This window comes from Podarcis filfolensis (genome assembly GCF_964270895.1).
Source record: "Podarcis filfolensis genome assembly, chromosome: 15".
In the NCBI taxonomy this organism is placed as follows: Eukaryota; Metazoa; Chordata; class Lepidosauria; order Squamata; family Lacertidae; genus Podarcis; species Podarcis filfolensis.
In genome coordinates, this window is record NC_139618.1 from 3,801,980 (window position 1) to 3,815,920 (window position 13,941).

Sequence of the window (13,941 nt, forward strand, 5' to 3'; positions counted from 1 at the left end):
TTTTCATTAAGTTTTACATTTCAAATTTAAATTCAAATGCTGAACATCATCATCATTTAAGATTCCCTGAATGCTTTGACTCCCCTCCATCCTTCCATGGTCACCATTTCCAGTCTTTTCCCACCGCTTCACTTATTTCCTCTATTTTTCTAATCCTTTTTTACCTTCGTTTTTAGTACATTACGTTACTCAAATCCTGCCAAAGCTTTTAGTTGTTTACAGTGTTCTCTTAAATACATTGCAAATTTCCCCCTTAAAGTTCCTCTCTTCCTGGTTTCTGATTTTCCCGGTCACTTTCGCCATAGCCCTGTTCAGGGAAGTTTTTAATATTTAATGCTGTACTGTTTTGAACATTTGATTGGGAGCCGCCCAGAGTGGCTGGGGAAACTCAGCCAGATGGGCGAGGTATAAATAATAATAATAATTAATAATAAAATACCGGCATAGTCCATCATCTTCACCAGCCATTCGTCTCTGGTTGGGACTTTATCTTCTTTCCATCTCTGGGCCAGTAGTATCCGCGTACATAAATAATTGTTTCTGCTCCTATGGTATCTCTGCACCTAAGATTCCTAGCAAAAAAGCCTCTGGTTTTCCCCACAAATGTTATTTTATTTTATTTTTTTTAAATAATATTTATTAAAATTTTTCAAAAATACAAAAAATATCGCTTTACGGGACTCCCCCCTTCCCCCACCCCTACCATATTCCCCTTTCATATTGTTGGCCAAACAAGTTCCCCATTCAAATTGAAACTTAATTTGTTTTACAGTAAAAAAAAGAAAAAAAAAAAAAAAACCCAGTGTTCTTTCCCCAAGACCCACCCCATGTCATTCCACAATTTCCATTTTTTAATAAAAGAAGCACCCCAGATAATAGAAACAGAAAAGGTAGAGAATAAAAAAAATATAATGAATAATAGACCAATTCAGCAAAAAATAACCAAGTTGGCAAGCCTTTGGAGTTTTAGTTCTCCCCCCCCTGTCCCCGGTTTAATTTCCCCCTGACCATCAACCCCTGGTGTCTGCCTGGAATTCTTAAGACCATAAATCACAACTTTTCCCCAACTCCTTGCTGGCTTTTTCTTTTTTTAAAATTAAAAATAAATTTTTTTGAAAATCAAAATTATTATTATTATCATTATTTTTCAAAACTTTAACTTCAGTCTTTAATAAAACTGTAATAGAACTCCCTCCATTGTTCTTTCCAGGTTGTAGTCTGATTTCCCTTTGTTCCGCTGCTAAAACGTTGTAGTTCGAAAGTTTGGTAAGTCTGCAGGGATGGTTGTTATTCAGGGGCAAAACCTTACGTTCAGTCCCTTCCTTTCTTCAATAGAAAAATCTATTGTCTCCTTTAAAAAAACAAAAAAGAAAACACCCTGAAGACGAGATGTTATTTCCGTTTTGCAGCTTTCCCAGAAGATAACCAGTCCTGTAAAGTTCCATTGGTGTTTTTCCACTTTCCCAATCCTTGTAATGTCCCGAAACTCCTCAAGGGGGATTGTTGTATCTTTGTTTCCTCTAATCCAAAAGTCAATTTGTTATCCATATTCGCCATTTTGTATCCAAATTTTAACAAGTTGTAGCAAATTGTATCAAATTTAACCAGCCAAGTTCTCATAATAAAATCCACTCCGCTTTTCGACTTTGACAGCTATTTTGACAGCTGTCAAGATCTCCGACTCCTTTCACCAGGCTCTCTCTTCAGTCACCCCGGTTCCCAGGGGGGGGGGTTGCGTTTCCCTTCTCCAGTTCCTCCTCCAGCACAGTTCTTGTAGTTCCCCATCGTGAAATTTTGGATTTTTATCAGCAATGCAAGCCTTTTTGGGTCTTGGTTTCCCCGTCCTTGTTTTGGAAAGTTTACAATAGGGAGGGGACTGACTTCCTTTTTGGATCCCCCCCGCTCGTATCCAATTCGAAAAAAAAATTTTTTTTTCCTCCTTTTGAACCCGATTTCCAAATTTACTCACGGGTTGTTGTTGAAAAGTCCGAATTTTCAATGGAAGAAGTCAGCGCTCTCCGCCGAATGGCATGCGGCTTCGCTCAGCAGGGGAAGCAGAAAACTCAAGGCACCACGCTTCTCCCCGGCACCCGATCCGTAGCCTTTAAAAAGGCTCCTTCACGAGTCGGGAGGGCGCTAACGGTGCAAGCCGAGTCTCCATGTCCACGGCCTCCGTGGCCGTGGTTTCTAAGGGTCCCCGCATCGCCGGTGCGGTAGAACCCAGCCCCTGCCGAGCAGACTCCCTCCGGAGCTCGGAGGGAGTCCGCCATTCGGCGATGGCGCCAACCCGGAAGTCCCCACAAATGTTATTTTAAACATTTTTTTAACTCATTATATATCATTTCCCAGAATGCTTTTGTTATCTTGCATGCCCACCACATGTGGTAGAACGTACCTGTGCTGAAACTTCTTAGGCTGAAATCCTCCTGCTTAGCAGAAAACCCCAAGGAACAGAACTTTACTTCTGAGCCGAAAAGGAGAGGGTTGTTCCATGATAGTGTGTAGCCTTGAAACCTCAATGCGGTTTGACATGGGGACCAGCCTACACCAAAGGGATGGTTGTAGTCTTAGGCAGAGGATGGCTGAACAAGCCGTCCCAGAGGAGAAGTGGAAGAGCAATGATTACGTACGCATAGATACATAATTTTATTTGTATGACGCCTTCCCATAGTTAAAACCAAGCTCAAAGGCGGCTTACAACAGGGAAAAATACAGTAATTACAAACATAACAAAAATAGGCACGAACAAACAAACATAACATCAAAAAGTATGCATCCAAATTAAAACCATTTCCACGTAAGTCGTAACGCCATCTAAAATAAAGGTACAGCAAAATTAAAATCAGTAACAGCAACAAAAAAACGGCCAAACAGTTGTTGTTGTTGTTGTTGTTTAGTCATGTCCGACTCTTCGTGACCCCATGGACCAGAGCATGTCAGGCAGGTAGCTTCGACAACACTGTCCAGCCATCTCGTCCTCTGTCGTCCCCTTCTCCTTGTGCCCTCCATCTTTCCCAACATCAGGGTCTTTTCCAGGGAGTCTTCTCTTCTCATGAGGTGGCCAAAGTATTGGAGCCTCAGCTTCACGATCTGTCCTTCCAGTGAGCACTCAGGGCTGATTTCCTTCAGAATGGAGAGGTTTGATCTTCTTGCAGTCCATGGGACTCTTGAGTCTCCTCCAGCACCAGAATTCAGTACCCAAACAGTACCCCAGTCCAAGAGTGTTCAGCAGCCTCCACTTTTGCAGCTGGAGTCAGTCTGGACCCCACCTTCCCAGTCCAGGTGGAAAATGCCTGCAAGACAGGGAGCAGGTCTTCCAGGATCCGCAGCCCAGATGGGCTTGATGGCACCAGTTGGTTAAGTTTCAGGAAGCAGAGAGGAACCAGTTCTCCAAATGGAGAGAAGTAGAAAGGGGGGTCCTCCAATCCATGGATTGATTCGGGAAATAAAAGTCAGAGGCCCCGCAATTTTTCCTTGCCTTGTGAGAAGGCAGCCATTACTATTTCTCCTCAGCCTCTGATCCAGCTAAGGTAGACTTCTTTGGAGCAGAGATGTTCCATTCAGTTGCTGTCTGGCTCTGTGTGTTTCTCTGAAGCTTTCCCTCCTTCAAACCCCTCTTTTCATGTTGTTTTTGTCGAGAAATACGCAGGCGGATCTCTCAGACTGGTTTGCACCAACATTTTGGGGCTCTCTGTGTCCCTTTCCCCCTCTCTGGGAGCGTTTAGTTTCACCTTATGGGGCCTTCTCCTGATAAATCATCAGATGTTGGCGGGCTTTCTAAAGTGCTGCCTCTGCGAAAAATTTATGGCGCTTCAGGCTCCAACAGAAACTGTGCCTGAGGTTTTTATAGTATCGCTTAGCGGGGCGATAAATCCATTTATAGATTAAATACACAGACTTCTGCCATTTTTGCTGGGCAGGCTTTTAATAGCTTGGCTCTGCTTGCCTGGCTCTTTTTAATTTCAATTTTTTTTTTTTAAATAAAGACTTCACTGATTAGCCCACATCATGGAGGGAAACTTTGCCCGACTCTTGCATCTGGAACGAGTTTGGATGGAGAGGGGAAGGGAACGTTACTTTGAATATCGCTGCGTTTGTGGAAGCCTGCAAGGGTGTCTCCTTCGCCCCAGCAGCTGTGGGCTGAAAGGCCTAGAGATCAGCTTCTTGGGAATTGAACGTCCCCCCTCCAGTCACTTTTATTCCATTTTAAAAGCTGCTAGTCCCCATGGCCGCAGGAGTACGCTTAAAAATGTGTGGGCAACACCTGGTTGGAATCTCAAGGTGCCTCTGGAACATAGGTAGCTGCCTTGAAACCATATCAGACCTTTGGCATCCATTGAGCTCAGCTCTGTCTACACTGGTTGGCAGCAGCAGTTCTCCAAGGTTTCAGGCAGCGAGTATTTCCCAGTCTTATCTGAAGATACTGGGGGACCTTCTGCATGTGGAAAAAAACAGAAGAGCCTGGGTCAAAGGGGGACTATCTAGCCTAGCGTCCTGTTCCCACAGTGGCGCCCAAGATGCCCTGATGGGAGTCCCATAGTTTAGATCTGTGCTGTGTGAAAATGGACTTTATTTTAGCTCTCCAGAATCTCCCAATAGTCAGCTTCACTGCATGTCCGCAGGTTAAGTGAGAAGGAGAAAAACTTTTCCCTGTGCATAATTTTATAAGATTCTATCATGTTGCCTCTTGTCTGCCATTCTCGGCAGTGGTGCCCGCCTTGTGGAACGCCCTCCCTTCAGATGTCAAAGAATTCAACAACTACCTGGCTTTTAGAAGACATCTGAAGGCAGCCCTGTTTAGGGAAGTTTTTAATGTTTGATGTTTTGTTGTGTTTTTAATATTCTGTTGGGAGCCGCCCAGAATGGCTGGGGAAACCCGGCCAGATGGGTGGGGTATAAATAATAAATTATTATTATATTATTATTTCTCCCAAATGCCACAACCTTTTCTCAGAGGGGTCACTCCATCCCCCTTGATATTTTTTGTTTGTTTCATTTACATTTTTGTTGTTTAAAAAAAGATTGTTTATTCCCCCTTCCTTTTCTTTGTTTGTTAAATTGTTAAAAAGGAGGAGGGGGAAATTATACTTGTGTTTTTTATTTTATTTAAGTAGGGGGATAAAATGTGGAGTGTTCCGTGTTGATTTCTTCGATTATTTCCCTGCAGCTCCTTCATCCCCAAATTTATCAACCACCTCTTCAAGTGCAAGCCCATCAGCATGGTGGGGGCCGAACAGGTGAGAATCGAGGACTGAAAGGGATCAGGTGAAGCAGGGGCCTGCAGGCGGAGCAGCGTAGAGAAGGGAGAACATTGCATTTTGAATTTTTAAGTATTTAAAAAATATAAATATTGCATTGGGGTGGCTAGCATACCACGGTTTACAAGGTGTGGAGAAGCAAATCCTATGTTGGCTGCAGAGTGTATTTCTGAATGGCATTTTCCTTCATCCAGCAAAAAGAAGTCTGAGCAGAGGCAACCCAGTGAGGCAGCCCCTCTGAGCTGCCGTTGAAAATCCTGGGCAAGAGGCCATTTCATTTCCGCTCTTAAATAAACCACGGTGCCTAGTGATTTCTGAACTCGGGGAACTGTGGTTTGTTTAAACTTGAGTGCTTTTTATTGCCTGGGTTTGCCTGGGCTGAAGCAAGCCGCAGTTCCCTGTGTTTCTGTTTCTTAGCATATACCAGAAGAAGAATGTTTTAGTGCAGGTTAGCCAACGTGATCTCTTCCCAACATTACCGACCTGCAACTTCCATCATCTCTGAGCACTGGCTGTTCTGGTTGGGGATGATGGGACTTGGTGTGGTCCGAAATATCCAGAGGGAAGACTGATTTGGGGTGTTGGAAAGCACTAGGATTTCATCCCCCGCCCTCTGGAATAGCCACATCCCGTGTGTGGAGCTTTCCCACTGGGCAACAAGAGTCGGGGGGCTCCCTTGACCCACTGAAGCTTAACCCCCACCTTTAAATCTGATGCAGCTGCTTTTGGACACTCATTCTCTGAAGATGGTTCTGCTGGACCTGCCGTCTATCGGGTCCCAGGTGGTGAGGAAGGCCCCTGCCAGCTACACCAAGATCGTGGTGAAAGGCATGACGCGTGCCGAAATGATTCTTAAGGTAACTTCAGGGCTCTTTCTTTCTTTCTTTCTTTCTTTCTTTCTTTCTTTCTTTCTTTCTTTCTTTCTCTTACCTGACTCCTAGCTGCCCTTGTGCAAAACTCTCCTGTCCCACACACCCACTATGAGAGCCAGTGTGGTGTAGTGGTTGGAGCGGTAGATTTGTAATCTGGGGAACCGGGTTCGCGTCTCCGCTCCTCCACCTGCAGCTGCTGGGTGACCTTGGGCCAGTCACACTTCTCTGAAGTCTCTCAGCCTCACTCACCTCACAGAGTGTTTGTTGTGGGGGAGGAAGGGAAAGGAGAATGTTAGCCGCTTTGAGACTCCTTCAGGTAGTGATAAAGTGGGAAATCAAATCCAAACTCTTCTTCTTCTATCAACTGTCAGCCCGTTTTGTTGCCTATCGGAAGGGGCGGCATTGTCACGGGAGCCTTGCCGGTCCGTAATCTCACAGTTAGCTCTTTCTCATCAAAAGATGGAGTTAGCTCTTTATTATCAAAAACGCAATCGCCATGGACTTGGTTGAGTGCTAGACCTAATGAGCAGATCAGCTCATTCCCGGTGGTCTCCCTTCAGGAAAATCAGTTGCTGAAAGTCCTCGTCTCCTTACAGCTGCTGAAGTTCCTCTCCAGGGCGTTTTCCAAGCAATCAGAGACCGTGCCTTTGTGCAGCCAACCTCTCCTTTGCCCTTTCATGCCTCTTCTGGTTCTGGGAGACAGAGCGGGAGAGGGTGACACCTGTGACACTTCACCAGCCTGACTCATCTCTGCTTTTTTGGCCTCCAACCTCCCTCTCTCTTGCTTCCAACTCTGCTTCTTGACTTCTCTCTGCACCGACTCTCCCAGCTCACTAAGCCCTGTTAGCTCTTCCCAGTCTGCTCCCTCTTCCCCTCATCGACGCCCCACCACCAATCCCCGGTTTCTGAGCCATCGTCCCTTGGAGAGGTTCCCCAACTGGTCCCTCGCACCATTTCTCTGCGTCCAACCAGTTCGTGACCAGTGGTCGACTTTGCCAGCTCAATCCCTGAAAGCATCACCAGGTTCAAAAAGTGACTGGGTGGCCAGTGACCTTTCTCTCCCTGAAGAGCCACTGCCAGATGAGTACGCAGTATTGAGCTTAAATGGACAACAATTCTGTGTCCAGGGCAGCTGTCTACCAGCTCCACCTAGTATGCAGGCTAAGACCCTACCTGCCCGCAGACTGTCTCACCAGAGTGGTGCATGCTCTAGTTATCTCCCGCTTGGACTACTGCAACGCGCTCTGCGTGGGGCTACCTTTGAAGGTGACCTGGAAACTGCAATTAATCCAGAATGCGGCAGCTAGACTGGTGACTGGGGGCGGCCGCCGAGACCACATAACACCAGTTCTGAGAGATCCACATTGGCTCCCAGTACGTTTCCGAGCACAATTCAAAGTGTTAGTGCTGACCTTTAAAGCCCTAAACGGCCTCGGTCCTGTATACCCGAAGGAGCGTCTCCACCCCCATCGTTCAGCCCAGACACTGAGATCCAGTGCCAAGGGCCTTCTGACGGTTCCCTCATTGCGAGACGTGAGGCTACAGGGAACCAGACAGAGTGCCTTCTCGGTGGTGGCGCCCACCCTGTGGAACACCCTTCCTTCAGATGTGAAGGAAATAAGCAGCTATCTTCTCTTTAAAAGACATCTGAAGGCAGCCCTGTTCAGGGAAGTTTTTAATATTTAACACTGTACTGCTTTTAACACTTGATTGGGAGCTGCCCAGAGTGGCTGGGGAAACTCAGCCAGATGGGCAGGGTATAAATAATAAATTATTATTATTATTATTATTATTATTATTATTATTATTATTATTATTATTATTAACAAGCCCATACATTGCAACCAATGATGGTAACTCAGAGGTAGAACACCCGCCTTCCATGAAGAAGGTCCCGAGTTCGATTCACGGCATCCCCCATTGAAAGAGGCAGCAGGTAGGCAGGACTTTGCCCAGAGAGCGACTGCCAGTCCGAGCAGGCACTACTGGCCCAGGTGGAGAAATGGCACGGCCTGTTCTGAGACAGAACGCTGGAATGTCTGTGGCTTTTAATAAGTAAATATCCTAGCCCTCCGGCCTCAGATTCTTGGTGCGTGTGTCATTTTTTTGGGGGGGGGGGATGTGTCTCATTGACACCTCACAAACAGAGGCCTCTCCACGCCTGGCCCCAATTGCTGGTGGTTTGGTGAATCATCTCTCCTTTGCTTCTGTGGGCCTTGCCTTCCCACACCTCGTAGTAGCCGTGATATATACATATAAGGCAAAACAAAACCCCACCAGCCTTACTCTGGTTTTTTCTGTGGATTCTCTTCCCTGCTCCCTCGTCCTGTCAGGTTTTCTGCACAGACGCAGTGGCTGGTTGCTTGGCTTTCGTAGATAACCACATGAACTTCCCACAAGACTATTATAGATCTCCCTCTCTCTCTCTCGTTCCCCGAATGCTGTCCCAGGGCTATGGAGGGGAGGTTTTGGGCTCCCCTCGGGTGGAATTCCTCCGGCGTTCCCGATGAGATCATTGCAGAGGGTTGCCAGCTGTTGCTTGTGGGGCTGCGATTCTGTCAGGATGGGGGTGGCCTTGCCACTAGAAGCATCCATTTGCTCTGAGCGGCACAGGCTTCTTAGATCATGTCTTGCATTTATATACCACCCTGCTCCTCATTTAATCCCCATTCAGCATGGAGGAATGATGGCGGGAAGGAGTTAAACGGCTTTGGCCCTATACGCCTGACCCCCATCGTCCAGCCCAGACACCGAGGTCCACCTCCGAGGACCTTCTGGCGGTTCCCTCCCTGCGAGAAACGAAGGGAGAGGGAACCAGGCAGAGGGCCTTCTCGGTGGTGGCACCTGCCCTGTGAGCGGCTTTGAAAAAGGACTGGACCAATCCACAGAAGGGGGGAGGGCTCTTGAGCTTGGGTCCTGCTTATGGGCTTCACACTGGCACCTGGTTGGCCGCTGTGAGCCCAGGATGCTGGATTACATGGGCCACCGGCCTGATCCAGCACAGCTCTTCTTAAGTTCCTAGGATAGGTTCTTGGTGGCTATTAGTTGGCAGGACTGCGTGCTGCCTCTCTCTGAATGCTTCGCACGGCAACATTTTGATGCCTTACTTTCTTCGCCTTCCTTTAACGCTTCAACGTCCCTTGACTTGCTGTGGTTTTTGTGGTCCGTAGTTGCCGCGGTCACGATCACTTTCTTGTGGGATCCTCTTTAGAGCAGCCTCTAAATCATCCTTTCTCAAGCTGTGGGTCCCCAGATGTTGTTGAACTACAACTCCCATCACCCCTAGCTAGCAAGGCCAGAGCTCAGGGATGATGGGAGTTGTAGTCCAACAACATCTGGGGACCCCCAGGTTGAGAACCGCTGCAAATGAACAGGCGGGAGGGCTAGCATGGTGGCTAGAGCGCTGTGCTAAAACCCGCGAGACCCGAGTTCGAATCTCCCCCTCAGCCGTGAAGCTTTCTCAGTGGGGGCTTCTCTCAGCCAACCCCGTTCCCCAGGGTGGTTGTGAGGACAAAACAGAGGAGAGGGAGAGAGCTGAGCCTGACGCTTTGAGGAAGAGATGCGAACATGATAAAGAACAATGAAATAAACCCCCACTGGTGGCTTGTGTGTCACTTCTATGGGGTTCCTCAAGGTTTTAAGGGGGATATCGCAGCCCAGCTCCTTAAAGTTGGAGGTGGCCATCCCGATCAGGCGGAAGGGCCTTGCCTCAGCCGCCCTCTGCCTGGACGACCCTCCCTTCTGACAGTTTTACTCCCCGCCTCTCCCTGCAGGTCGTGATGGCCCCCCACGAGCCGCCCGTGGTGTTTGTGGACAACTACATCAAACTCCTGGCCGACTGCAGCACCGACACCTTCCAGAAGATTCTGGACATGAAGGTGAGGGGAGCCCTGTGGGCTCCGCCAGCGCTGGTGGCCTCCACCCCGATTCCAGGGTTTTGAGGCCGGCACTGCAGCTTTCCTGCGACTCCCGTTCATTTAGAGAAGCCTGGAGTTGGAAGGGACTCCAGGGTCATTTAGTCCAGCCCGCTATAACGCAGGAATTTCAGGTCACACAGGAGACCATCCCAAGGGGCACTCTGGTGGGAAGGGGGCACGTTGACGCTCTCTCGGGCTGATTTATTTCTGCGTTTATTCGTGTGGCGTTTGCCCTCCTATGTGTGTGACATCATACTGGGTTCATAGGAAAAAGGGTTAACTAATTGTAAAATGACTAACCAATGGGAACCCAGGGGGCAGAGTTAACGATGTATAAGATTTAAGCACAGAGGTTTTTAGTGAGTTAGAGTTGTTGAGAAGACAGTCTGGAGTTAGGAGAGACAGAGAAGAGAAGTCTGTGGGTTGGGCTAGTCTGGTGTGAGAGAGGGAGAGAATTAGTTAAGAGGAGTCAGTCACACAGCTGAGATCATCAGTCAGAAGGTATTAGGAAGGTAAAGGTAAAGGGACCCCTGACCATTAGGTCCAGTCGTGGCCGACTCTGGGGTTGTGGCGCTCATCTCGCTTTATTGGCCGAGGGAGCCGGCGTACAGCATGACTGGCCAGCATGACTAAGCCACTTCTGGTGAACCAGAGTAACACACGAAAACGCCATTTACCTTCCCGCCAGAGTGGTACCTATTTATCTACTTGCACTTTGACGTGCTTTTGAACTGCTAGGTTGGCAGGAGCAGGGACCGAGCAACGGGAGCTCACCCCGTCGCGGGGATTCGAACTGCCAACCTTCTGATCAACAAGTCCTAGGCTCTGTGGTTTAACCCACAGCGCCACCCGCGTCCATCCAGCCTCATAGAACCACTCTAAATGCATGGAGAGGGTTAACCCACAGTGCCAGCCGCTAAAGTTAAAATACTGGCAGGAATATTATCTGAGAAACCACAAATTTGTTAATGTTTGTAAAATAAACTTGTTTTATTTGGTTCACTTTTAACAACTGATTGGACTCGGTGTTTTACCATAGAGTAACTGGTTGTGGCAGTGGGGAAGCGAGCACAGTGGTGGCACAGGGATCAATAGATGGTTAAACATCCGGGGACCCTGTGTGATGGCCACAATTCGCCTACACATGTCATCTCCCTCGTCCCGCAGGGTCTGAAGAGGAGCGAGCAGAGCAGCATGCTGGACTTGTTCCGCCAGAGGCTCCCGGCTCCTCCCTCCGGAGGCGACAGTGCCACCTCCATCTCCCTGGCGGCCCCTACGCCCGAGCAGGAATCCTCGCGCATCCGCAAGCTGGAGAAACTCATCAAGAAGAGGCTCTAGGGGGCTTCTTCTTCTTCTTCCCCTCCACGCCCTGCTCTCTTTTTCTCCAAGATGAGCCGTGCTGCTGAGAATGAGTCTCCCCTTCGCCTGCTCCTGGTACTCCAGATTCAAATTCCTTGTCGCTCACTTTTGGAAGATCCTTGGCACTGAGACTGTACCAGCCGGAAGAGTCACACACACGAGGGGGCTTTTCGGCTATCCTGTGCCACTTCAGACTCCAGCGAGGAACGTCTCCTGAGCCACCTTCAAAAATATAAAGAAATCACCCCACATATTTCACTTTTTCATTGTCACATGCTTGCTTTGCTATGAGTATGGGTTGTCTGTATAGGGAGGAGGATATTCAGATGTGCAGTTCCGCCCTGCGGTCTGAAATGGTACAGGCCAGCAAGTCCTCAACATGGGAGTCTCCTAATGGGATCAGTTCTGCGCTTTTCCCTCCATAGGAATCCCCTGAGCTTCTCCACCTGAGCTGCTTCATCTCCCTGCCATTGCCTTCCCTGTGTTCGCTTCCATACAGTCCCCGCAGCACAGCGGTACTCAGTGAGGCCGAGTGCTGCTTTGTCCTCTGCGTGGGAATGGTTGTTATGGTCTTGCACATAAATGTGCTGTTAATGTAAGAAAACACGGAAGCCAGGTGCAGGGAATGTTGGTCGTGGAACCCGCAGGATATGACAGGTCAAAGGTCCCTATTCACTCCCCCCCCAAGTGACTTTCCTGCAGGGTCCCTTTAGTTGTGGCTCCTAAAAACACCCTGGCAGCTTGGTTTTGAAACAATATTTTGCATTGTTTTCCGGAGGCGGGGCTGAGCTAAGGCCTAGGGGCCGCTAGCTGCCGACCCTCCTTGACTGGAGTCGGCTGCCGCCCTGCTGCTTGACTCGGTTGGCCCTTTGTCCCATTTGGCTTCTTCGAGGCGTGCGTGGTGTTGACTCTCGCTACAGATCCGCTTGCGAAAGGAAGCCTAATCAAGGCGGGCGTGGCTTCTCCCTCCCAGGCTATATGGATGTCCTTGCGTTAAGGGCAAACAAAACCCGGGCCATAAATTCCAAAGGTGATAAAGATCAGGAAGCTGAAAAATATTCAGAGCTAGGTTTGTCCACCCAACCCTGCCTTTGCAGATATGTAGACAAAAGGTTGACCGTTAAAATGGAGGTATACTTTTCGCTGTTGACAGTTTTTGCCACTTTGGCGTGAAGATTTAAAAAAACTTTGTTTTTTTGTCATCTTGATTTGAAACTACCCTCTTTCCTTATTTATCAGGTGCTTTTGGATGGTTAGGTTCCCTTTCAGTTGTATATTTTCTGTTCTGTATAGCTCTCCTTTAAGTTGTACATTTTCTGTTAATAAAGAGGATTCTTCTGTGAGGTTTTTCTTTTTCTTTTTGTTAAGTTCTGCCTTCCTGTCAGATTTTTTTCTTCTTTTGCTGTTTCTTGCAGAGTGAAGTTTAAGTGAAGTAAATGGGCAGCCTCTTTTCATGTCATCTGTGTTTGTACATGTTTTCAGTGATATCTATTAAACAAAGTCGGAACCGTTTTTGCCAAAGGGAGTGTGTGTGAGCAAGCCCAGAACTCATTAAACACACTTTACTCTTACTCCCCGCACCCCAACGGTTTAATTTTAGAGGAGCCAGTTCCTTTGATTTGAGCATGAATTGCTTCTTTGGCCAGGATTCATGCATGGGAGTGGGCAAGCTCCAGAACAGTCATTCAGGCAGAGACACAATGGATATCCTCCTTGGAGGGCCAGCTAGGTCTCCTGCATCCTTGTCTTGGTGGAACTGCCTTGCCTTGAACAGATGCTGATTGGACTGAGCTCTAAGGGCAGAATAGTGCCTCATACAGAGATGCGGTGGGCAGGCTCCTCAGAGGACAGGCAGCTTTTCTGCATCTCTCTGTCGGAAAGAACTGAATGATCTAGTCACATGCAATCCTTAGTTGTGGTAGAATTACTTGCCACTAAAAGGAGCCCAATAAGAAAGAAACAAGGCTGAGGCCCTGGATTCATGCAGAGAGGCAGCAGGCATTTCCTCTGTGAAAGAATTCTTTGACATTCGTAGGAGCCTTTACATTTATCTCTTGTGCCTGAAAGCCTGGAGAGCCCCTGCCAGTCAGTGCAGGTAGTACTGAGCTAGAGGGACCAATAGGTCTGACTCTATAAGGCAGTTTCTTGTTTAAATCTGCTCTTTATTTCGAACCATGAGGACTAGACTCTTAGTTTTTAGGGGATGGGCTGTATATAATGCAGCACCCTATGATCTACCATTTGGGAATTCCCAATCTCTCCAGCAAGGAACAGTGGAAGCTGGATCTCGTGTACACATGATTAAAAAATACAGCTTTATTTCACTATGTTTTATATTTATAACTTTTTTTAAAAAATGCTTGTAACCTCTCCACAAAGTTGCACGTCTCTCGGTGGGGGTCTCTGCGTGTGGCGTTTGCCAGGCTTTGTCCCTTGTTTCTAACAAGCGGGAGTTCCCTCTTTCGCCCTCTAAACTTTTGCAGGAGTGACCTTTTCGCGGACAGAGTTGGTATTCAGAGCCAGGGAGAATTCTCT

At 47.9% G+C, this 13,941-nt stretch overlaps 1 protein-coding gene across 1 annotated transcript in view; it reads left to right on the top strand.

Moving 5' to 3' along the window:
• The window catches only part of VPS53 (VPS53 subunit of GARP complex), a 43,624-nt gene extending 30,875 nt beyond the window's left edge, over positions 1–12,749 (top strand). Inside the window, exons 19-22 of the mRNA XM_083587595.1 lie at positions 5,168–5,237; positions 5,978–6,115; positions 9,904–10,008; positions 11,215–12,749. Coding sequence (XP_083443721.1) covers positions 5,168–5,237; positions 5,978–6,115; positions 9,904–10,008; positions 11,215–11,385 — 484 coding nt within the window. The 3' untranslated portion in view covers positions 11,386–12,749. The remainder of the gene's footprint in view (positions 1–5,167; positions 5,238–5,977; positions 6,116–9,903; positions 10,009–11,214) is intronic.
• The last annotated feature ends 1,192 nt before the right edge of the window (positions 12,750–13,941 follow it).